Source organism: Ovis canadensis, chromosome 18, assembly GCF_042477335.2.
Source record: "Ovis canadensis isolate MfBH-ARS-UI-01 breed Bighorn chromosome 18, ARS-UI_OviCan_v2, whole genome shotgun sequence".
NCBI lineage: Eukaryota > Metazoa > Chordata > Mammalia > Artiodactyla > Bovidae > Ovis > Ovis canadensis.
Window position 1 is genome coordinate 44060296 of NC_091262.1, and position 26498 is coordinate 44086793.

General features: G+C 44.7%; 1 protein-coding gene across 3 annotated transcripts in view; it reads right to left on the reverse strand.

Annotated features, from left to right (window-relative positions):
• Positions 1–26498, reverse strand: part of TBC1D2B (TBC1 domain family member 2B) — an 89604-nt gene that overhangs the window by 47063 nt on the left and 16043 nt on the right. For 2 of the 3 annotated variants that reach the window (XM_069560068.1, XM_069560070.1), the window contains exons 2-3: positions 21145–21298; positions 9370–9535 (exon numbers count right to left, since the gene is read on the reverse strand). In XM_069560068.1, the coding sequence (XP_069416169.1) occupies positions 9370–9535; positions 21145–21298 (320 nt within the window). The remainder of the gene's footprint in view (positions 1–9369; positions 9536–21144; positions 21299–26498) is intronic. The other variant, XM_069560069.1, reaches the window with a different exon arrangement.

Here is a 26498-nt window from a genome sequence, read left to right on the forward strand (position 1 = left end):
AAACAATAATTTGGGTAAGGTGACATTTCAAAGTGAAAGACCCTCATTAAACTGAGATTTGAAATCATTTTTCCATAGCACCATGACAGTCCTGGACAGGCCATCCAGGGTCAAAAACTCCCCCACCCAACATGCTGGGAGAGTTAAAGACTCAAAGCATGAGGAAGAAGGTGGTCTTATTCTCCTCCCCTCTTTTTCTCTCATTATACAACTGCAGCCCACTAAGTCCTTGGGGTGGCACCCTCTTGCCTGCCCACTTGTAAATCTCATGAGCATCCTATTCTAATAAATCACTTCTCTATCACTTTGCCTCTCAATGAATTATTTCTGTCCTGAGACATAAAGAACCGAGCTCCTCAGAGCCCCTGAGACACTTTTCTGAGGTTTCATTACCTCTCTTAAGTGTCAACCTTTTAACATGTAAAATAAAGGGGTCATCTCTTGGTGGCTTGCTAACATTTTCAGGAGCACAGAACTCTTTCTTTGGCCCAACAGGTTGAAATCAGTGAACGCAGTGCTGCTCCAGTTGCAAGTGTCCAGGGAGAGAGCCCCACCTTGCCTCCTCCCTCCCACCTTCCCTTCAGTGCTGGCTGGCGAGGGACTGAATCAGATGCGATGGGGCATGCCAGGCAGAAGGACACACCCTGAGTGACGGTCCTGGGTGAAGAGCAAAGTACAGAATGGCCAGAAAATAGCAGTTCAAGGAGCGAGAACTTGGGGAAACAGTGACTGAAGGAACAAGCCACTTCTTGGACCCACAAGTGAGGGGAGGACACAGGGCATGCCGCTACCCCCAATACTGGAGAGACAGGCCAACACAGGCAGTCACCGCTTCCTGGAGCAGAGACTCAGCTAGGGAACCAGTGCCAGGGGAGGAAAACTCACTGTAACTGCTGGCTTGCTGGAGGCTCAGTACAGACACCTCTGTGAGTTAAAAACTCCAGGGGACCCCGTCACACGGGAGCTCACAGTATTGTGAGACTTAACCTCCAGGGCTAAACAAGGTTCCCACAGTGAATACCAGAGAAAATTCCCCTCTGGTTTCCGGCAGGGAGAGGGGAAAAGGAATAATTTTTAAATATTCCAGAGCTCTCTGCTCTTAACAAGGCCTGCCTTCCAGGAAAACTATTAACCAGCGCCTAACCTGGGTATTACTGGAGCCCAAATGACCTGTGGGAAGGGAAATACCCAACTCCAGCCTATTCTAGCCATCCTGCCCCACCTAAGGGGGAATAAAAATACTGAGAAACACTTGTGAAGTTCACACTGCAGAGGTACAGGGTCACTAAAAGCCTGAACCCTAATCACAGGACTATACAACACTTCCTCACCTCCCACACCTCATCACCATATTACTAAAAGCCTATTTACAGCACTTCCTTCAACCCAGAACACTATGTTCAGCTACAAGGCAAACCTGCAAAGCATATCAAAAGGCAAAAAAAACTCCACAGTTTGAAGAGATAAACAAGCATCAGAACTAGACATAGCTGGGATGTTGAGGAGTATCAGACTGGGGATTTACAGCTATAATTAATATGCTCAGGGCTCTGATGGATAAGACAGCATGTAAGAACAGACAGCCAGGGCTTCCCTGGTGGTCCAGCGGTTAAGAATCTGACTTGCAACGCAGGGACACCAGTGTGATGCCTGATCTGGGAAAACTCCCACATGTCATGGGGCAACTAAGCCCATGCCCCACAACTACTGAGCTTGGAAGCCACAAGTACCATGCCCGAGTGTCACCACTACTGAAGCCTGCACACCCTACAGCCTACGCTCTGCAACAAGAGAAGCCACTGAAATGAGAAGCCCGAGGACCACAATAAACAGCACCCACTCACCACAACTAGATAAAGCCCGCACACAGCAACAAAGACCCACCACAGCCAAAACTCAAAACAAATAAAAAAGAACAGATAGCGTAAGTAAAGATGGAAATTCTAAAAAAAGAACAAAAAATAAATTCTAGAGGTTAAAAACACTGCAAAAAAAACAAAGAATGTCTTTGATGGGCTTATGAATAAACCAGACACAGTTAAGGAAAGAAACTGAGTATACAGATATCCCGATAGAATCCCCCCAAACTAAAAGGCAAAGAGAACAAAGGCTGGGAAAGAAAAGAAAAAGGAAGAGAGCATCTGAGGACCATGGGACAACCACAAAGGGTATAATATGCACATAATGGGCATACCAGAAGTAGAAGAGAGAGAGGAAAACAAGAAATACTTGGCACGATAAACACCCAAAAGCCCATATCATGGCATACCATTTTCAAACTACAGAAAATCAAAGATAAAAAATTCTGAAAGAAACCAGAGGAAAGTAACTTCCTCACCTATAGAGGAACAAAGACAACTACATGTGACCTCTCCTCAGAAACTCTGCAAATAAAAACAAACTGAAATATTTAAAGTGTTGGGAGAAAAAAAATTATCCCACCAATCGAGAACTCTGTAAAGTGTGAAATTATCCTTCAAAAGTGAAGAAGAATTTTTTAAAAAGTAAAGACTTTCTCAGGCAAAAAAGAAAAAATATTTTGAGGGACTCTGTTGCTAGTAGATTTGCCTTACAAGAAATACTAAGTTCTTTAGAAAGAAGAAAAATGATATAGGTGAGAAACTCAGATTCAACATAAAGGAAGAATACTGAAGAAGGAACAAATAAAAACATTTTCCTTATTCCAACTGATCTAACAGATAACAGTCTATTCAAAATAATAATACCAGGAATGTACACTTATGTGTATCTGTTACGCGTATGCTCAGTCCAGTTGCTCAGTCATGTCTGACTCTTTGAAACCCCATTGACTGCAACATGCCAGGCTTCTGTGTCCATCACCACTTCCCAGAGCTTCCTCAAACTCATGTCCATCGAGTTGGTGATGCCATCCAACCATCTCATCCTCTGTTGTCCCCCTCTCCTCCCACCTTCAATGTTTCCCAGCATCAGGGTCTTTTCAAATGAGTCAGTTCTTCACATCAGGTGGCCAAGTATTGGAGTTTCAGCTTCAGCATCAGTCCTTCCAATGAACATTCAGGACTGACTTCTTTTAGAATGGACTGGTTGGATCTCCTTGCAGTCCAAGGGACTCTCAAGAGTCTTCTCCAACACCACAGTTCAAAAGCATCAATTCTTTGGTGCTCAGATTTCTTTATAGTCCAACTCTCACATCTGTTCATGACTACTGGAAAAACCACAGCTTTGACTAGATGGACCTTTGTTGGCAAAGTAATGTCTCTGCTTTTTAATTTGCTGTCTAAGCTGCTCATAGCTTTTCTTCCAAGGAGCAAGCACTTTTAATTTCATGGCTGAAGTCAGCATCTACAGTGATTCTGGAGCCCAAGAAAATAAAGTCTGTCACTGTTTCCATTGTTTCCCCATCTATTTGCCATGTATATGTTATGCTGATATATGTTTTACATATGTATAAACTTACATTATGCATATATTGTGGATGCTTATATATATATATTTTGTATATATGTGCTATTTATGCTTTCTATATAAGTGAAATGAATAATAGCAATGATATAAGGAACTAGAGTAGATAATTAGGATTACTTTGTTGTTATAACATACTCACACAACCTGTAAAGTGGAATAGTGTTATTTCAACGTGGACTTGGATTCATTGTAAACATATATTGGAAACCCTAGGGCAACCACTAAAAAGGTTAAAAAAAAAAAAAGTAGTATAACTGATGTGCCAAGAAAGGAAAGAAAACGGAACCATAAAAAATGCTCAATTAAAATACAAAAGGCAGTAAGGAAGCGGAAGATAAAAATAGCAACAAAGAACAAGGATAACAAATGTTAACAGAAAACACAGTAATCAATGCAGTATACATTCATCCAACTAAATCAACAACCATTGTGAATGTCAATGGTGTAAATGTATCAATTAAAGACTCAAAATTGTCAGAACTGATAAAAAATCAGCTCACAACTATATGTTATCTGCAAGAAATCCACTTTAAAATAAAGACACAAATAGATTAAAGTAAACAGAGAAAAATATGTTGTGCTAACATTAACCAAAAGAAAGCAGGAGAGACATATTAAATTTAGAGAGAGTGGACTTCAAAGTAAGGGAAGTTATCAGGGATAAAGAAGGCCAGCACATAATGATAAAGGGGTCAATTATTCAAGAAGACACAACAATTCTTAATGTGTATGCACCTAACAACGGAGCATTTAAAGTACGTGAGGCAAAAACTGATGGCCCTGAAAGGAGAAATAGTCCACCAGCACAGACGGAGTCTTAAGTACCCCTCTATCTGACACAGACAAATCCAGCAGGCAAAAAATCAGTAAGGACTCAGATGAACTCAACAACACCATTAATCAACTTGATATAAATGACATCTACAAATCACTTCATCCAGCAAGAGCAGAAAATATATTTTCCTCATACGGAACACTCATCAGGACAGATTATATTATGCCCCATAAAATACCCATTAACAAATTTAAAGAACAGAAATCATATAATGTCTGCTTTTAGACCACAGTAGAATTAAACCAGAAATCAGTAACAGAAAGGTATTAACAACAAGAAAATCTTCAAGTATGTGGAGATTAAACAACACATATCCAACTGACATGTGAGTCAAAGAAGACATCTCAAAACAAGTTTTAAAATATTTTTAACTAAATGAACACATCAATTATCAAAGGCTGCAGGATGCAGCAAAGCCAGTGCTCAGAGGGAAATTCATAGCACTGGACGCATATGATAGGAAAGATGGAAGATCTAAACTCAGTACTCTAAGTTTCTACTGGATGTATATATATAATAGAAAAGATGAAAGACCTAAACTCAACCATCTACGTTTCTACCTTAGGACACTAGAAAAAGAGGAGAAAATTAAATCCAAAGTAAGCAGAAGAAAATAAATGATAAGAATTAGAGCAGAAATCAATAAAACTGAAAACAGGAAATCAATACAGAAAAAAACGAAAACAAAGCTGGTTCTTTGAAGAGATCAACTGGTGTGATAAGTCTCTAGCTGGGCTAACTAAGGAAAAAAGAGATGATGCTAATTACTAATATCAGAGATTAAAGAGGGAAAATAATCACGGATTCTTTGGAAATTAAAAAGAATATGCAAGAAATACAATAAAAAACTCAATTCCCATAAATTTGATAACTTAGATGAAACAGACCAATTCCTTGAGAGGCACAATCTGCCAAAACTCACACAAGAAGAAATAAATGATCTGAATAGGATATAGATGCTTTTTAAATGGAATCAATAATCTTCCAAAACAGAAAGCACAGGTGCAGATGAGTTCACTGGTGAATTCTACTAAACATTTAAGAAAGAAATTATATTAATTATCCACAGTCTCTTTCAGAGGATAGAAGCAGAAAGAACACTTCCTAACTTATTCTATGAGGCCAGTATTCCCCTACCAAAGACAATACAAGAAAAGAAACTACAGACCAATGTCGCTCATGAACACAGATATAAAAATCCTCAACACAATATTAGCAAATCAAATTCAACAATGTATGAAAAGAACTATACTTTACAACGAACTAAGATTTATCCCAGGTAAGCAAGACTCATTCAACACTCAAAACCAACTAACATAATTCATCATATCACAGACTAGAAAAGGAAAACCACATAATCATATCAATTCATGCAGAAAATCCGTCTGACAAAATCCAACACCCATTCATGATAAAAACTCTCAATAAACTAGGAATAGAGGGAACTTTCTCAACTTGATAAAGACTATCTACAAAAAATCCTAAAACTAATATCTTGTTTAATGGCAAGAAACCTGAAGCATTTTCACTAAGACCAGGCTAAGGCTGAGTGAGTGTGTGCCAAGCTGTGTCCAACTCTTTGTGACCCCATGGACTGTAGCCCACCAAGCTCCTCTGTCCATGGGATGCTCCATGCAGGATTACTGGAGTGGGTTGCCATTTCTTCCTCCAGGGGATCTTCCCGACCCGGGTATTGAACCTGGGTCTCCTGTGTTACTTGCACTGCAGGCAGATTCTTTACCACTTGAGCCACTGGGGAAGCCCCCACTAAGACCATGAACCAGGCAAAGATGCCTCCTCCCACCACTCCTTTTCAGCTCTGTACTGGAAATCTTGCTAATGCAATAAAGCAAAGAAAAGAAAGTAAAGATATTGGTAAGGAAGACATAAAACTGTTCACAGATGACACAACCATCTACATAGAAAACCTGAAGAGATTAACCAAAAAATTATTGGGACTAGTAAGTGATTATAGGAAGGTTGCACAATATGAGATTAACATACGAAATTCAATTGTTTTCCTACATACCAACAATGAACAAGTGGAATCTGAAATTAACAATATAGTATCATTTACATTAGCACCAAGAAAGCAAAATACTTAGGTATATAAATCTAACAAAATGTACATATAAGATCTATATATAAGGAAAACCACAAAACTCTGATGAATGAAATCAAAGAAGAACAAAATAAATGGAGAAATATGCCACACTCATGGTGAGAAAGCCTCAGTATTGTCAGTTCTTCCCAATTTTATCTACAGACTCGATGTGTGCCTGTGTGCTAAGTCACTTCAGTCGTGTCTGACTCTTTGCGACCCTGTGGGTCAGAGCCCACCAGGCTCTTCTGTCCTTGGGATTCTCCAGGCAAGAATATTGCAGTGGGTCACAGTGCCCTCTTACAGGGGATCTTCTCACCCAGGGTACTGCACCCGTGCTTCTTCCATCTCCTGCACTGGCATGTGGGTTCTTTACCTCTAGCACCACCTGGGAAGCAATGCAATCCCAATCAAAATCCTGGCAAGTTATTTTGTGATTATCGACAAAATGATTCTAATGTTTATATGGAGAGGGAAAAGACTTAGACTATCCAACACAATATCTGAAGGAGAATAAAGCTGGAAGACTGATGCTATTCTACTTTGAGACCTACTATAAAGTATGGTAATCAAGACAGTGTAGTACTGGCAAAAGAATAGACAAATACATTAATAGAACATAAGAGGGAGAAATATCAATAACCTCAGATATGCAGATAACACCACCCTTATGGCAGAAAGCCTCTTGATGAAAGTGAAAGAGGAGAGCGAAAAAGTTGGCTTAAAGCTCAACATTCAGAAAACGAAGATCATGGCATCTGGTCCCATCGCTTCATGGGAAATAGATGGGGAAACAGTGGAAACCGTGTCAGACTTTGTTTTTTGGGGCTCCAAAATCACTGTAGATGGTGACTGCAGCCATGGAATTAAAAGACGCTTACTCCTTGGAAGAAAAGTTATGATCAACCTAGATAGTATATTCAAAAGCAGAGACATTACTTTGCCGACTAAGGTCCGTCTAGTCAAGGCTATGGTTTTTCCAGTGGTCATGTATGGATGTGAGAGTTGGACTGTGAAGAAGGCTGAGCACCGAAGAATTGATGCTTTTGAACTGTGGTGTTGAGAAGACTCCTGAGGGTCCCCTGGACTGCAAGGAGATCCAACCAGTCCATTCTAAAGGAGATCAGCCCTGGGATTTCTTTGGAAAGAATGATGCTAAAGCTGAAGCTCCAATACTTTGGACACCTCATGCAAACGGTTGACTCATTGGAAAAGACTCTGATGCTGGGAGAGATTGGGGGCAGGAGGAGAAGGGGACGACCGAGGATGAGATGGCTGGATGGCATCACAGACTCGATGGACGTGAGTCTGAGTGAACTCCGGGAGATGGTGATGGACAGGGAGGCCCGGCGTGCTGCAATTCATGGGGTCGCAAAGAGTCGGACACAACCGAGTGACTGAACTGAACTGAACTGAAGAGAGAATCCAGAAATAGAACCGCATAAGTACAATCAACTGATCACTGGCAAAGAAGCAAAGACTATCCAATGGAGCAAAGATTACCTCTTCAACAAATGGTGCTGGAGCAGCTAGACTCTCATATGCAAAATAAAGAACCAGACACAGAGACCATATATGCTTTGAGTCAAAAAACTGACTCAAAATGGATCACAGATGTTAAACTCAAAACTATAGAACTACAAGTTAACATTAACAGAGAAGGAAACCTATACAACCTTGGGTATGGAGAAGCCTTTTTAGATACAATAACAAAGACATGATCTTGAAAGAAATAATTGATAAGCTGGACTTGATTAAAATTAAAAACTTCTGCTCTGTGAAAGTCAATACTGAGAGAATTAGATGGCAGTCACAGGCTGGGAAAATATATTGACAAAAGACAAATCTGATAAAGGACTGCAATTCAAAATACACAGAGTCCTTAAAATGCAACAATAAGAAAACAACCCAATCTTAAAAATGGCCAAAGACCTTAACAGACACTCGACCAAAGGAGATAAACAGGCGACAAATATGCATATGAAAAATGGTCCACCTCATATGTCATCAAGGAAATGAAAATTAAAACAACAAACTACCACTAAACAACTACTGACACAGCCAAAACCTGGAACACTGATGACATGAAACACTGGCAAGGATGTGGAGCGACAGGAACGCTCATTTATTGTTGGCAGAAATGAAGGCAAAGTGGTACGTTTCAGAAGACCACCTGGCAGTCTCTTACAAAACTCAGCACACTCTTACCATATGATCCATCATGTTCCTTGATATTTACTCAAAGAAGTTGAAAAATCAAGTCTTCATACAACCTTCACACAGATGTTTACAGCAACTGTACTCATAGTAGCCCAAAAGCAGAAAGAATCCAAACGCCCATTAACTGAAGGACGAATAAACAAAATGTGGTATACCCACATAGCAGAGTATTATTCCACAGTAAAGAGAAATGAAATATTAATGAGGTCCTGATACATACTACAACTCGGATGAAAACCTTAAAAACGTTTCGCTCAGTGAAAGAAGCAAGACGAGGTACTGTAGGATGTCACTCCTAGGAAATATGTAGAATCGGCAAATCCACTGAGACAAAAAAGTAGGTAAGGACAGGATAGGAAGAAGGTGTTTGGGGGAAACAGGAAGGGATTGCTAATGGGTCCTGGGGTTTCTTTTTGGGGCGGTGAAAATTATTCTGAAACTGACTGCGGTGATGCTCATTCAACTGCAGCCTGGGAGCCTTGTGACCATAGACAAGGACTCCTCCTGAGCCAATTGTTGTCTCCATAAAATGTCAACCACACGACCATATGTCAATCACCGAGTCTGGTAATACTCAAACAATTAAACCCTGAGTGTGAAAGCATCGGGCACTTAACAGGAGTCCCATACAAGCTAAAGTGTGCGAAAGTACCTTATGACCAATACCTTCACAAATGCCAGGTGATTTTATAATTTCACATATAAAACTATACATTATCAGAAATAATCCATTTTCAGTTTCACATAATGCTTTCCAAAGACTCACCTGAGCTCCGTGCCCCACTGTTTAAAAGAGAAGTTAATAGAATTTGGAGGCCCTGGGGCGGGCTGATTTGCAGCTTGCTCTCCTACCAGCTCTCCAGGGGCAGCTTCCACAGCTAGGACATTTCTGGCTTTTTCTGCGGAAGCATTTGAGTGCAGGTTAATTAAATCTGAAAGAAAGGCAAACAAGTGCCAGTAGGTCAACAATTCCACAGGGAACTTGATATCCAACATAATACACTCTCTTGATAAACTATATAAAGTTTTACACAACATGTATTACAGTATTCTTAAGTGTTTGTTTTTGGTTGTGCTGGGTCTTCGTTGCTGCACGCAGGCTTTCTCTACTTGGGGTGAGTGGAGGCTACTCTTTGCGGCAGTGCAGGGGCTTCTCATTGCGGTGGCTTCTCTTGTTGCAGAGCACAGGCTCTCGGGCGCACAGGCTTCAGGAGTGTGGCGCACGGGCTTAGCTGCTACAAGGCCCGTGGGATCTTCCCAGACCCCGGATTGAACCTGTGTCCCCTGCACTGGCAGGCGGACTCTTATACACCGTACCACCAGGGAAGCCCAATATTACAGTATATTTTTAACGTGTATTACATAAAAATACAATCTGTAGATGGCTAGGGTGTTCTGTAAACATTTTCATCTAAATCTGATCCATGTTCCTCAGAGGAAGGTTGTACGTGCTTCAAACCACCAAGTGTTAAGAGCAACAGCACAGGGGAAACAGCTAGAGCTCATCTCTGCTGTCTGATCAGTAAACCCAGGATAAAGCTGTGATCATGGTCCACTTACCTATACCCATAAGGAACAATTTCCAGGATAAACTGTTAGGTTAAAAAAAAAAACTGCAGACCAGATTACACTAATGCCCTTTTCTGTAAGAGGGGAATAGAATATATACATACTTGCTAATTGCAAACAGTGACACTGAAAAAATAAGATGGCACACAAAGGCCAGCAGTTCAGTAAATTCACAGGCAAATGCATTGATGCTAAAGCCTGATCAAATCTGAGACTATATCTTAAAAATGTAAGCATTTGAAATATTTGAGGTTGCAATGATATGCTGCCCAGAATTTGCTTCAAGATAACAATATCTTGTTATTTCACAAATAAATGATATCCGCCCCAAACAACATGTTATTTCCTTCCAAATAATAAAATTAAGTGGGTAAGTATATCAATGAAACAAAATGGGCCATGAAATACTAATTGTTGCAACTACCTAATAAACATGTGGGTAATATATTATTCTCTCTTTGCATATGCTTAAAATTTCCCATAATAAAAACTTACTTTTCTAAAGTTCTGATAAAATGTATCCAATAATAAATATTTTGTATTCTTCCCAACTGTATAATCTCTCTGAGAATATACATGTTTGTAAACAGAATTTAACACTGTTTCATGATCATCAATTTGATCCATCAGTTTAGTTCAGTCACTCAGTCGTGTCTGACTCTTTGCGACCCCATGAATCGCAGCACGCCAGGCCTCTCTGTCCATCACCAACTCCTGGAGTTCACTCAAACTCACGTCCATCGAGTCAGTGATGCCATCCAGCCATCTCACCCTCTGTCATCCCCTCCTCCTCCTGCCCCCAATCCCTCCCAGAATCAGAGTCTTTTCCAATGTGTCAACTCTTCACATGAGGTGGCCAAAGTATTGGAGTTTCACCTTTAGCATCATTCCTTCCAAAGAACACCCAGGACTGATCTCCTTTAGAATGGACTGGTTGGATCTCCTTGCAGTCCAAGGGACTCTCAAGAGTCTTGTCCAACACCACAGTTCAATTTGATCCATACTTCCCTGGAATAAAGCATCCCTAGATTGGTAATGTCAATCATCACTTTCAGTGGAAACAATCAGAATGGAATGCTGGACACTGATATCCAAGGGAAATTTACTTTCTAATCAGATGAGCACACAACCTGAGCTCACTCAGGACAAGTCCCTGTGAAGGCCACTGAGCACAGGAAGACAGACAAGGCAGAGCACGGGGAACACTGGAGTCAGGCCCTTGCAGCTGGCGCTCCAAATGAGAACACCCATCGACGGGCTCACACGTTGCTGGCAGCTCACTCACTCGACCGTAGTCAGTGTGGGAAGGGCTCTGGAAACACACTGGGAAAAGTACACTGGGTGTGACATGAAGTGACTGCTGTGTACCCATCAGGAGAACTGGGGCCTGGCCAGGAGAGTCAACACCTGGCTCATAGTAGGGTTCCGAGTAGGAAGAGCAAGAATTTGTGTTGGGAGTCAGAAGAACTATGGGCTTGGCAGTAGATTACCAGGCTCCTCCATCCATGGGATTTTCCAGGCAAGAGTACTGGAGTGGGATGCCATTGCCTTCTCCGAATAGATTACAAGATTAAGTCAAAAAGGCCAGAAATTACAAACCACCTGATTCCTGATTCAAATCACGACTGAGTAGGAAGCATTAGGTGCTCAGGGTACAACAAACGATCAGACAGAGTTCTTGCCCTAAAGGAGAACACATCTAGGAGAAAGACATAAAATAATAAAACGTTAAGCTCCAAGTCACCACTGAAGGCATCCAGTCCCTGGTATCCAGACCCTCTGAGTCTTAGGGTCCAGGAGACGCCTTGGGGATTTTCCATGGGACAGAAGGAAGGGGTTCTGCCCTCAGCTTCAACCACAGTGGTTCCTCTTTTCACTGTTTTATATCCTGGAGTTCCCCCTTGAAATTTCATTTGGGGAAAGAAAAAAAGAGTTCCAAAAAACAAACAAAAAAAAAGCCAAATTCAAACACCACTAGTGGGGTCCAGTCTCCTCCATCTACTTCATCTGTCAGGACATGGAAGGCCAGAGTCTCTGCAGCAACAACCGCATGGTGGTACAATGACTGTACCAGGTAGAGGCAGGCACCCGACATCTGTGAGCATATGTCAGTCAGTGGGCACACAGGCACACCTCTTCTTTAGACAAAGGTAAAGTCAACACCCAGGCTTTCCAGGAGCTGGTCTTTCAGCATCACAGCTCTAAGCCAAGCCAGGAAATAAGCACCACGCACTGCACCTGTTTCCGTCTCGAGCCGAGTCCAGCCCCTTCTTCCTGTGTGGGTCGGCAGCAAGGTGACACACGGTCCCTCTGCGGGTGAGGCTGTCAAGGGCGCTAGCACAGTCCAGCGCCCATGACCAGGACGCCCAGCCCTAGCAACAGCCCTGGGCTCATGCTGGAAATGCTTCCTGAGGAACTCGGGCCCTGGGGGTGGGGTACAGAAACAGGACTGGAGCCAGGGAGGATGTTGGCAAAACAGACCATTTCTGAAAGTCATTATCTGATGTGAAAAAGAAGTCATTTCCCAGTTTCAGCTATTATTGTTTTGTCTGGTTTGGGGTTTTTAAAAGACCACGTGGAGGTTTCCTTAATTAAAAGCGGAGCTGCTGGCTTCTCCTCAATAAACGTACCAACATTAGCATTCAGGGGACCGCTTCAAGGAGGACACAAACTAGGACAGGACCATATTTCCTTGCAGCCTCAAGGGGATGGACTGGGTTCACAAACATGTGCTTTACCATGCAGCTGCTGCGAAGGAAGAGTCTGTGCCTGAAGACTTTTGGTGCTTAGATCTTTGTTATTTTTGAAAATTTTCAAATGGTTAAATGATACTCCTGAGCAAGTTTTGGACTACAAATTTTACATTCCTGGGTTCTGATTCCAGCAGAGCCTCTACGTCCCAGTGTGGCCATTCCCAGATCTCCAGAAGTTTTTCCCACTAGACGCAGTATAACACCAGGGGCCCCAGGGGCCCCACACAGGGGAGGCTCCTGCTCACATCTGGTCACCTCTGTGAGTCTTCCCCTCCATTCCTGCTCCTAGACCCCCCGCCAGCAACCCTGAAGAGGGCAGAACAGAGCCAAGATGCAGCATCATCCAAGAAATGAGCAAAGAGCTCTGGGGAAAAGCCATTCCCGTGTGTGTCAAAGTTACTGCAAAAGAGAGTCTGTGGGTCCCCACTGGGAGCTGGAGGAGGTCACTCAGAGTGGGGTTAACCTGAAAAAGCTTTCTTTCCCCTTTATCAAAGTGAGTTTAACCCAGCTTGTGAAGGAGTGGTCGGAAGCACCATAGTTACCTTCCAAGTGAGGGTACAGTGTGCGTCTACCCCAAAAGGAAGTAGACACAGCAAGCCACCGGGTCTCAGAGGCCCGGGGGTAGACCAGCCTGCGTGTCTAGTTAATGACTTGTCCATCCGCTCTCTCCCAAGCCTTACCAAGGATGTAAATCTTGTGAAAATCGGACCCCTGTCTGATGTGCTGACGGCCACATACCCCACAGCAGACATGGAGTGGGGACTCGATAACAACACTGGTAAACGGCTGAAGGAAGGAATGGAGGACAATGGTTGTGGTGTGGAGGAAGGGCCTGCTGTGGGCTGAGGACAGGAGGCAGCGGACCCTGCCGTTCTCTAAGAATCTGTGCTCACCATCCCTCCTGACTCCCTGACTCCTGCCACCTCACCCCTGAGAGACCCCTGAGTGACGGGGGAGCAGCACACCCTGATGCAGGGCTTCTCTCTCTTGCCTTCTCACGCCTCCGTGCACTCCTGCGTCATGCCCAGTGCCCCCATCCACCCTCCACGCTCACTGACCCCATCCCACCCAAAGCTGGGCTCAGCCCGTCTCCACGGTCCAGCCCACCATGGACAGTCTCCTGCGGATCTTCTTCAGGAGCCTTCCATGGGCGCCCCCAGAGATACAGCTGGAATCTAACCCTGCTCATCGTCTCCCTCCCTGTCACAGCCTGACGTCAGGAATCACAGAAACTTCAGTCGAGAAGGAACCTCAGGGAGCATCTTGTTCCCAGGCCGGGAAACGGTGTGTGCCCAAGCTTCCACACTCTTTCTGCACTAGATCAGGCTGCCTCTCAGCCTCGAGGTTGATAACCACCATGACTTACGTGTCACAGCACACATGGCCTTCTGTAGAATTTTACAAACAGGATTACATAAAAGCACAGCTTCTTTGATGACTTTGGGGAACAGGGACAGTAAATGAGTTGGTGGAATTCCTGCAGCTTTGCCGGTGTGGGGTCTGCATCCCACCCTGCGGTTTCCCTCCCCCCAGTCCCAGCACGTGCACAGAGCGCCCAGCACACGCTGGGGGAGGACTGGACCCAGCGGCCACTTCCCTTCCCCTCCCCCACTCCCACACAAGCCTCCAGCACCACAGCAGTTACTCTCGCAGCTGTTTCGGAGGAGGAAATGTGCGGTCATCCCTCAAACCGTCTTCACCGTACCATTTTCTGCGAGAAATACCCCTGAATTCAAACAGGCACTTGGGCACTGAAGCCTCCTGTGATCGTAAGGGCTTCTGTACCCCGGAACTCTCAAGAAGTCTTAAACACAAAGCCCTGTTTTCCCTCGCTTGTTCGCCTGTTCGCTTAGACGGGAATGGAGCACACAGAATGCGCAGCCCGCACATCTTGTAACTGGGCTCTGGCTACCTCTTTCCCAACAGCTCTGAAGCTCAGCAGATTCTTGATTTTATCTTTGCAAATTATTCCTTTGTGTTGAAACTAGGTCTTTATCTATCCAAACATGGAAGACATACAGGAGGCATCTGAGGCGTGGCATACTTTCAGAGGCCAGGCTGCGGATGAAAGGCGGACAGACCAGATAGAACGGTGACAAAGTCATCCTACTTTCTAATATCTGTCTGACTAATAAACGGCTGCAAATTCCAATCACATAGATGAACAGACTCATCCTCTGGAAACATGAATCCTAGAAAACAAATTTAATGTGGGCAATTATGTGACAGTGCCAACTGCCTATCCAAACTCCGTTCCAGCTCTTCCTCACAGACCCTGGTTTTGACGGCGGCCACATGCTCAGCTAAAACACTTGCCTCCTCAAACTCCATTCCAGCTAGGGCTGGTCCTGTGACAGTTCTAGCTAATGAGGCATAAAGCGGTAGAGTTTCTAGGAAAGCTTTCTCCTATGTGATATGGTGTCACTTCCAAAGGAGGACAGAATGGGTCCCTCAGTGGCACTGGTGGTGGGGAGCTTTGCCAGCTGGAACTGGCATCGTGAGACACAAATCTCTACTTGTAAGTCCCTACTAAGTTTTCCATTAATTGCAGCTGAATGGGACCCTAAGGGATTAAAAATGATAATATCATATATATATGTATTGTTGTGGTGGTTTGTTGCTCAGTTGTGTCTGACTCTTTGTGATCCCATGGACTGTAGCCCACGTGGCTCCTCTGTCCATGGGATTTCCCAGGTAAGAATACTGGAGTGGGTTGCCATTTTTTTCCTCCAGGGATTTCTTCCTGACCCAGGGATCAAACTCACATCTCCCGCACTGCAATCAGATGCTTTGCCGCTGAGCCACCAGGGAAGCCCGTACATATGTATGTATCCATGTGTGTACGTTGTTGTTCAGTTGCTCAGGCGTGTCCGACTCTCTGTGACCCTATTAACTGCAGCATGCCAGGCTTCCCTGTCCTTCACTATCTCCTGGAGCTTGCTCAAACTCATGTCCATTGAGTCAATGATGCCATCCAAGCATCTCATCCTCTGTCAATCTCTTCTCCTCCTGCCCTCAATCTTTCCTGCATCAGGGTCTTTTCCAATGAGTCAACACTTCACATCCAGTGGCCAAAGTTTTGAAGCTTCAGCTTCAAACTTCAGCATCAGTCCTTCCAATGAATATTCAGGGCTGACTTCCTTTAGGATTGATTAGTTTGATCTCCTTGCTGTCCAAGGAACTCTCAAGAGTCTTCTCCAGCACCACAGTTCAAAAGCATCAGTTCTTTGGTGCTCAGCATCCTTTGACTTCCCTGGTGGTTCAGATGGTAAAGCGTCTGCCTACAATGTGGGAGACCCAGGTTCGATCCCTGGGTCAGGAAGATCCTCTGGAGAAGGAAATGGCAACCCACTCCAGTATTCTTGCCTGGAAAATCCCATGGACAGAGGAGCCTGGTAGACTACAGTCCATGGGGTTGCAAAGAGTCAGACACGACTGAGCAACTAAACTTTCAGCCTCCTTTGTGGTCCAACTTTCACATCCGTACATGACTACTGGAAAAACCATAGCTTTAACTAGAGGGACCTTTTCAGGCAAAGTAATGTCTCTGCTTTAGGTTTGTCATAGCTTTTCTCCAAAGAGCAAGCGTCTTCGAATTTTGTGGCTATAGTCACTGTCCACAGTGATTTTGGAGCCCAAGAAAATAAAGTTTCAATTTTTTCCCCATCTATTTGCCATGAAGTGATGTGACCGGATGCCATGATCTGTTTTCTGAATGTTGAGTTTTAAACCAGCTTTTTCACTCTCTTCTCTCACCTTCATCAAGAGGTTCTTTAGTTCCTCTTTGCTTTCTGCCATTGCTGCTGCTGCTAAGTCACTTCAGTCATGTCCGGCTCTGTGCGACCCCATAGACGGCAGCCCACCAGGCTCCCCCATCCCTGGGATTCTCCAGGCAAGAACACTGGAGTGGGTTGCCATTTCCTTCTCCAATGCATGAAAGTGAAAAGTGGAAGTGAAGTCGCTCAGTTGTGTCCGACTCTTCGCGATCCCATGGACTGCAGCCCACCAGGCTCCTCCATCCATGGGATTTTCCAGACAAGAGTACTGGAGTGGGGTGCCATTGCCTTAGGGTGGTGTTATCTGCATATCTGAAGTTATTGATATTTCTCCCAGAAATCTTGATTCTAGCTTGTGATTAATCCAGCCCAGCATTTCGCATGATGTACTCTGCATAAAAGTTAAATAAGTAGGATGACAATATATAGTCTTGATGTACTCCTTTCCCAGTTTTGAACCAGTCCCTTGTTCCATGCCCAGTTTTAACTGTTGCTTCTTGACCTGCATACAGGTTTCTTAGGAGGCAGGTTAGGTGGTCTGATATTCCCATCTCTGTAAGAATTTTCCACAGTTTGTTGTGATCCACACAGTCAAAGGCTTTAGTGTAGTCAATGAAGCAGATGTTTTTTCTGGAATTCTCTTGCTTTTTCTATGATCCACCGGATGTTGGCAATTTGATCGCTGGTTTCTCTGCCTTTTCTAAATCCAGCTTATATATCTGGAAGTTCATGGTTCACATACTGTTGAAGCCTAGAGCTTGAAGGATTGTGAGCATTACCTTGCTAGCATGTGAAATGAGTGCAACTGTGTGGTAGTCTGAAAATTCTTTGGCATTGCCCTTCTTTGAGACTGGAATATAATGTATATCTTAACACTTAACAATGCAGTTTCCCACCTGATCCACATAAGAGAACTATGAGGGGTGGGGACAGGTGGGGGACAAGGCTATCATGAGTATTCCTCCCAATCCCATCCAGCCAACTGCCTGGGCCTGGGGCCTGGACAGCACCCTCTGCCCTCTTGCTCCCAGAAAGCTGATCCCACCTTTAATCCTCCAATTCTCTCACTACACAATCTCCAACTCTGCACACTTTTTTCCATCTTTTCTGTTGCTACCCACTACTGTGATTTCTAGGCTGGACCAGCCTTCCAACTGGTCTCCCTTCCTCTCCTCTTGCCAAGGAATCCATTCTTTCCCTCTTAACCATGGTTAATCACCTCGAATGCACATCCAACCCAATCACTGGCCATGCTGTTGCTTATCTTACAAGCCCCTCCAGGTTTGGTCCCTGATCATCCATCCAGCTTTCTCTTTGTCACTCCTCCCCACCCTCTCTACATGTGCATCAGGCCCTGATCTCCAAGGTCTCCAGGCCTTTCCACTCCCTGCTTCACAAGGCTGGCCCTTACCTGACTTCAGGACTCAGTTCAGTCATCTCCTAGTCCAGGAAGCCTTCGCAGACACCACCAACATCCCACCCTCCAAAACGCAAGTGTAGGTAAGCTTCCTGTGCCTACCTCTGGCCCCTGTGCTTACCAGACTGCATTGTGCAGGCCTCTTTACCTGTCTGGGTCCCTCACTAGACCACATACTCTTCAAGAACATGGCCCACAACTTATCTGTCTTTACATCCCAGGCAGTGGCACAATGCCTATAGTTGATGAAACTAAGGCTCAAAAAGAGGGGGATACTCAAGACATTACAGGAGGGGTCGGAGAAAAACTTCCTCTTAAAGGGCCAGATAGTAGTAGATATTTTAGACTGGTGAGCCAAATGGCCTGTGACAACTATTCAATTCTATTTGTGGTGTGCAAAAGCAGCCACAGCCAATACGAAATAAATGAGTGGTGCTTTGTTCCAATAAAACTTCATTTCCACAGACTGCAGTCTGCTACTCTTTACTAGAAAGAAAAGGACTCACACTCAAGAGTTGACAAACAGTAAACATCAGAGATAAGCCTCAAACCCAGGCCCACAGGGATTCCTCCACTAGACAGAGCTGCCTGTCCAGGAAACATGAATTTCGTGTATCTTTCCCCATGTTGACTTTGGGTGCTAGGCAAGTACTGATGGGTGACAATATTAGCAACAAATGAAGACGTTACCAAAAATTGGGTATCATGGAGAAGACAGTAGGAAAAGTTTCATTTTTTAAATGCAAATCAGAGTAATAAAAACATGTCTTCAATCTTAGCTAGAGTTAGCATGATTTAGGCTGAGCAGATGACTACTAGCATGGCTTCCAAAACATCACAGGGCACCATGATATACCTTAACACATTTTATCTTTTAACCAATTTTATCTAAAATGATGATTAAAATGGGGGAACGGGTAAAATCTAGCCTTTTCTTCTCGACTTCCTCCTTTAGCCTTCCTGTCTTCCTGAATAACTACAGTCTTACAAATCACCTGGTCATCCAAAGTTTAACTATTTATTCTCAGAAGTTATCTACAAAATTGGCAGAAGTTCAAAATTAGTCATTTCTACACATAAAATCTTCAGAGGCATCCCACTGCTCTTAGGAGAGTCCAGAAGCCCAAGCCCACAGTCCAGCCCTCCCTACCCTGGCCCTGGATGTGCCCCCCAGCTTGGCTCCCTGCCCACTGCCTTCCTCCTCGAGCCTCACCTCCTTCTAGTCCTGGAGGGCACTGCGCTGCTCTTACCTGATCATCCTCAGGTCTCAGAGAGGGTCCCCACCCACCCTAAAGCTGTGCTTAAGCCATTCATGACCCTTGGTACCCTGTTCCTTCCCTCTCACATGATCTCACTTTTTCTTCCCTCTGCTGGACTAGAAACTCTGTGAGGGGGATCCAGGCCTGTCATGGGCATTTGCTTCTTGAATGAGTAAACGCCAGAGGATGCCAACTCTAAATTCTCACACTACAGTCCCCAAACCAAATGCAGAGAGCCAAGGAGGGCTGCAGGTGTTTTCTCCAGCTCCCCGGCCTCAGCACCTTGGCTTAAAAGAAGGAAGGTTGTATTATGAAGGGATTGCAGGGCTACGTGCCATTCCTGTGGCTCTCCTCTCGGTCTAATGCCTGAGTCTCCCTTAGATGGAAACATTGGTGTCCTCAGAAGAAAGGAACCAAGGCAAAGCCAGGCTCGCCTGTGCCAAACACCACCGCCTTGAATACTGCTGGCTTCCCGGCAGGGTTTCCAAACATTCCCAGTGACTGATCCTGAGCTATGGAGATTCTTTTGATCCAAAGCTCTATAATAGTGGCTTTTTAAAAAACTCAGTCATCAATGAGCAGACGTGTGAGCTTAAACATAGAGGGGCTTTGGCTTGAAAAGGAAGGCATCCCTTCAGCTCCTGCTACTGTTGGTGTTAAGTCATCCATGAAAATGACCTAAGAACTCTCGCTGCATAGCATTTTAACAGGTGTGAAGTATACGGTAATTTCTCACTGACCAGAGGGTTAACCTGCTGATTGGTTAAAAACGAGGCAGGCAAGTAAAACAGGAATTTGGAGGAAAAATAATTTTAAAAGTCCAAGAAGCCTTTCATTTCTAAAACTAGTCAGTTGCACACGTTGCCAGGTCACCGGTAATTCTCCCTAGGGAATGTCTCAAAGGTGTTAAAAAGCTCACGCCATACCTCTTTACAGGCCTGAGAACCACCCATACCAGCTAAATTCCAAAGTGCACTCCTTAAGAATTGCTGGTGTGATTGCCTGGCCTCCTCACACCTTACTTCAGGGCTCCAGGGCTGGCTATTTCTGGGCCTGCTCTGCTGCCTCTATGAAGAGAGAGCCACAAGTACAGCACCACCTATCTGTACTTCCACAGTCCATGCAGGAGCCAGGTTAGACAGTGGGCTTTGAATAACTATCCTCCTACTCTTCTAATATGGTAATCTCAACCAAACAGTTGTGAGAAGATCATGGGGCTTTAATGCTTTTGATATTCAAATATAAAACCACTTTATCTCCACACTGCAACTGGCCAGGGCTTAGCATGAATTGTGAAAATGCCACAGGTCCAAGACAAAACAGAACCAGAGTTTTATCATCTGGTTTAACGTCTTCCCAAGAAGCGTCAGTGAATCACAGTGAGAGCTCTGAGAACATCTTTGCAGTGGGCACACGCATCTGTGCACAGGACTGTGGGTGTTGGTGCTTCACCTTCAGAGGGAGTAGAGAGGAGGCTGGCCCTGGGGTCAGACTGGACTTCAGCACGACAGCTCACTATCCACTGCCCTCAGCAGTACCATCTCTTTAAGGTGCTAGGCACCATCTCTGCCTGACTCCTGAGGTTGTTGCTGGGCTTGAATATAGTCTGTACATGAAAGCAGAGGCCCTCAGTAACTATGGGATGCTGCCCCTTCCTAAGGGATCATCATCATTATTTTCATTCTCAGTTCTTCTGCTAAGTTGACTTAATATATCAAACGTCAATACAAAAAGCACTGACACGGGAGCCCTCCGTCTCTCACCTACCTGTGTTATCTCTGGCCACGAGACCCTGAGAAAAATCTCCAGGAGTCGGGGAGGTCCTGCTGTCCCACTTTACCATGTCAAGGCTGTTGCAATATTCCCATCTCTTCTGCTGAAGTTCTTGTAACCAGTAAGTCATGAGTTGACGATTAGGGGCCTACAAGAGGGAGTGGGAAAAAGTGATAAGGTCACCAAGAGCATAAACAGCGTAAAAAAAAAATTGTTTTGTGAGGACAGACTGGACACCTTGACACATGGCAGGGAGAGTTAAGAACAACTCAAAGAGGGGCTTCCCTGGGGGCTCAGTGGTAAAGAATCTGCCTGTCAATGCAGGGGGACACATGTTCATCCCTGGTCTGGGAAGATCCCACAAGACTCGGAGCAACTAAGCCCATGCGCCACACTACTCAAGCTCAAATGCCCTAAGCCCATGCTCCACAGAAAACAAGAGAAGCCACTGCAATGAAAAGCCTCCACACTGCAGCTCAAGAAAACCCCCCGCCTGCTGCAATTAGAGCAAAGCCCACACAGCGACAAAGACCCAGCACAGCCAAAAATAAATAAACATACAAAATTATTTTTAAAAAGAACAACTCAAAGAAATGTCAAGATTAGTAACTTTTGTTCACGACAAATGGTCAAGAAAAAAGCAACTTTTACATAAAGAATTGAATCCTAATAATAAGAAATCTTTTTAAATTCTGAAATTACAGAACAATACAACTTACTGTCTTCCTCAAAAGGTTTTTGGAAGGCTTGATATTCCCAGTGCCCTTTCATTCTGAGCACCTATGAATTCTATGTGAGGAAATCACATCTCACATAGGTATGGATGACATCCCTGCCAAATCAAATCTAGTAACAGTATTTAAATCCTGTCAGTATCTAAGAAAGTGAGCAAAGGAAACTGCAGACTAAAAACTAGACGGTGGGCTTCCCAGGTGGTCCGGTGGTTAAGAATCCGCATGCCAATACAGGGAACATAGGTTCCACTCCTGAGCCTGAGCTCTAGACCCTGAAGAGAAACCATCTTAGCGAGAAGCCTGCGCACTGCAACGAGAGAGCAGCCCTTCCTCGCCGCAACTAGAGAAAGCCCACACACAGCAATGAAGACCTAGTGCAGCCAAGAATAAACATAATTAATTAAAAAGAAAAAAACCAGATGGCACATCTATGACAACGGCCATATTTTTAAACAGCAGACAATACCAATGGCTGGAAAGGGCACAGAGTAACTAGAACTCTCCTTCCTTGCTGGTGGGGATGTACAATAGAGCAGCTTTCTGGAGAACGGGGTGGCAGTTCCTTATAAACACACACTTACCAAATGGCCTGGCAACCCCACCTCTAGGTGTTCACCCAAGAGGAATACAAAATACATATTCACACAAACCCTGCATGCAAATGCTCAGGGGCTTTATTCATGATCGCCAAAGACTGAAAACAAGCCAAATGTCCTTTATCCAGTGAACGGATAAACAAACCAGAACGTTCACACCATGGAATACTATTCAGCAGTAAAAAGGAGCAAAGCACTGATTCACACAACATGGATGAACATTACACGCATATGTGAAAGAAGCCAGCCCCCAAAGGCCACATACTGAATGATCCCGTTTACCTGACATTCTGCTAAAGGCAAAGTTATAGGGACAGATGACAAGCCTGTGGTTGCCAGGGCTTGGGAGAAAGGGCTGGCTGACTGCAAAGGGGCAGCACGAGAGGATCTGAGGGGGCTGACCTGCTCTGCATCATGACTGTGGGCACAGATACCCGACTCTACGCATCTGCCGTCTCGAAGAACTATATACCACAGCGACCTTCACTATGTACATTTAAAAAAAAATCAACCAAGATATAGAGGGACCTCAAAATGATGAACCTAGCTATTAACTAACAAACTAGATGGCAAGTGTGGGTCACAGGTCTCCAGGCTGCCCCCACAAAGGAGTCCCAAGGAGAAGGATGCATGGCACAACTATGGTGGCAACCACTGGCATCCAGTAAGGGGTACAGACTTCAGACACCATGGTTTTAGAAACTATAAATTCTACCTCAGGGTCAGAGGCAATCTGGACAACTGCTCTGTAGGCCTAAAGCAAGTGACAAGTTAGAGATCAAACCTCTACTGTCCACAAGCAAAGGACGACTTCCGAGTGCTCTGGCTACAACCTGGATTCTTTTTAGTGACACTTCAGGCGTGGCCCTGATAAGGAAAACCACTCAGTACATGATTGCTGGGTATCCTACAGAAAATCCCTCCAACTATCAGCCAAGTCATCATTTCATCCATATATTCAACCAACATTTACTCTTAACATCTATCAGGAACCTGGAATCAGGGCTTGTGAGAAAGATAAGAAAAATAAATCAGTGATTTCAAGAGTGTTTTAAGTGCTATGACAGAGGTCAGAGTGGGTAAGGTGAGGCTGGTGTGACTGGAGATGCTGAGGGAAGATAATTAATCAAGCAGAGGAAATGGGACAAGGGTCAGGTACTGCAAGTTTAAGAAAACTGCTACCTATAGATTCAAAAAGTTCCTATTGTTGCCTTGATGTCTTTCTTGTCCAATAAACTCTGAGATGTCTCCACTTCTCTAGCATCAAGCTCAGTGCCAGCCACATTTTTGTTGAATAAATAAGTGAAGAAATGAATGAACAAACAATCATGAAGTGATGCAGGAGCTTGGTCTTCAAGGGGAAGCAGGTGGTTGCCAGAAGGACAAGACAGAAAGAAGAAGCTCCAGACAGAGAGAAGAGTGTGCAAAGGCCGAGGAGAGAGCACAGAGGGGAGGCTGGCAGGGGCATGGAGGGAGGGGGAGGCTGGGATAAGCAGGGGGTGGGGCCAGGGTTCAGGTAGGGGAGGAGATTAGCTCAGGTCCTGGAGCCCTAAAGCGCAGCTGGAGTCTGAGTGGCAATCTGGTTGCAGGGTGGACAGCAGGGGGCTCAGCCTGGCTCTGAAGCAAGACAAAGAGAACGCAGCATTCCCAGAGAAGAGGAGAGAGTGACTGGAAAAGTAAGGGGCTGGGACAAAGCCCAGTCAGAGTCCAAAGCCCACCCAGTCCCTGCCCCTCCCTCCTTTCACAGAGTCTGTACTGAGTCCCTAGACTCCCAATCTCCAGCTTAGGGGCAAGTGTGTGTGTTTTGACAGTGTGTGCATGTGTGTGTTCTGGTCCTCACACCAGTTCCCCTGCCTGGACCCCAATCCTGTCCCAGGGAGAAGTCAGATTAAGCACTGACCTCTCTAGCTGTTTCCTGAAAGGCAGGCATCATGAGAAATATACCTGTTACAAGAAAGCTTTTTCCCGGACTTCCCTGGTGGCACAGCGGATAGGAATCCACCTGCCGATGCAATAGCCACAGGTTCGGTCTTGCAGAACACCTAAGCCCATGAGCCACAACTACTGACCCTGTGTGCGCCAACTATGGAAGCCAGCGCTCTGCAATGAGAGAGACCACCGCGATGAAAAGCACACCCACCGCAACTCCTACTCTCCGCAACTAGAGAAAGCCTGTGCAAAATCAATGAAGGCCCAGTGCAGCCCATCAATCACACAATTAATAAAAGTACAAGTTTTTTTAAAAGAAGAAAAGAAAGCTGTTCCCTCTTTAAATCTCTGAGTATTAAATCTGACTGAGGAACAATTAGTAACCTCTTAATCATCTCTTACTAAATTCCTGGAGCAAAACTTTCAGATCACATGCTTTCAATGTCTGGCATATTATTCATGTTACAGAAATCTGGTCAAAAAGGCAAGCAAAATTATCTCAAGACAAAGATTAACTGGGGTTTGTTTCCTTCAAAAAGAAAAAGAAAAAAACCTAGAAATCAGGAAAAGCATCTTGACTTCAATCCCCAAGCAGCTGTGAAAAGGCTGCTGGGGGCACATGGCTCCCAGGCATATGCCAAGATCAAGGAGGCAGAAAAGCCTCCAAAGGTCCTCCCCTCAGGGAGCTGAAACCCAAAGACAGAAGCACACAACAGGCTGTAAGACAGGACAAGATTAAAAGTAAAACAGCAAAATCAGCAGAAATCCACAAAGCCTCTGTGTTTCCCCTTGATATCTTTTAAACAGACTGAACTGAGATTTGGCCCTGTTCAGTCCTAATTAAATACAGAATCACAAACCAGTCTCTTCATTGCTCCAGTCTCAGTGGGTCATGCAAAGTCAGTCTGGATCTGTCCCGCCAACTCAGTAGCCACTAGTCACATACAGCTCATGAGAATGTGAAATATGCTAGTGCCACGTGATGAAATATAGACATACTGGGTTAAATAAAACATATTAGTTAAAATAATTCCACCTGTTTAATGTGGTTATCCAAAAACTTAAAAGTATGTATCTGGCTCACGTCATATTTGTATTCAATGGGTCTGTTCTAGATAATGATGGCAAATACTATTTGGGAGAGCCAAAGCGGGCAGAAGATCTGGTGAGATGGGGAACCCAGCAGGTGGGAACGCCCTCGGGATGGCCATGGGCATGGGGCTCCTGACAGTGGGGCAGCCAACGTTCTTCACCTCCCACAGAACTTTATGACTCAAATAACTTTCTTCTTTAAGTACCCCCCATGTCTCCAACCACCTCATGCTGTTAATGTCCATGGAGATGCCAACATTATTTGGAGACCTAAAAGAATGAGTCTGGCTGGTCTAGCTGATGGCTCACAGTTTCAGAATCTTCCCTGCCCCCTCCCAGAGGAAGGCAAGTAGGACCCTTGAGGGATCTGTCTTCACTCACACAGGGCACCTCAAGGAGTCCATCACCGGAACTCCCTCTACTGAGCTACACCCACCTGGTGACAGATGAGCCGGTCAGTGCTGAGGCTTAACACTACCACCAGCATGACCCAGAGAGGATCAATCTCTGCCCCACCCTACCCAAATTATCATTTAAAATGCTTTAGTCCCACCTTCTGGAGAACCAGACAGACATTCAACCATGCTGGAAGGAGCAGAAACAAGTCAAAGCTTCCCAGCTCAGAACAGAATAAGAGCAGATGCCAGGCAAGCATCCAACAAGCTGCGTGTCACATCTGTTGTCTGAAGGCTCACCAGGGTCACATCCTGAGTCTCCCATAACACTGGTCTCTCCATCTCCTACTCAGTCTGCAAAACCCAATTTAAAACGCAAATAAGGCTTACTGGCCCGAGCCTGAATGTTCTCTGCACACTCAGAATGGGGAACTCAGAACACCACGCAGCCCAGGACAGCTTCCCACGGCAGTGGCGCCCTCCCTGTGTGTTCGTCATTATTCTAAGTTCCTTGAAGGCAGAGGCAAAGCCTCCTGGCCTCAGTATGGTCCAAGATGCCTAGCACAGTGCCTGGAATACAGTTAAACACTCAAATATCTGAC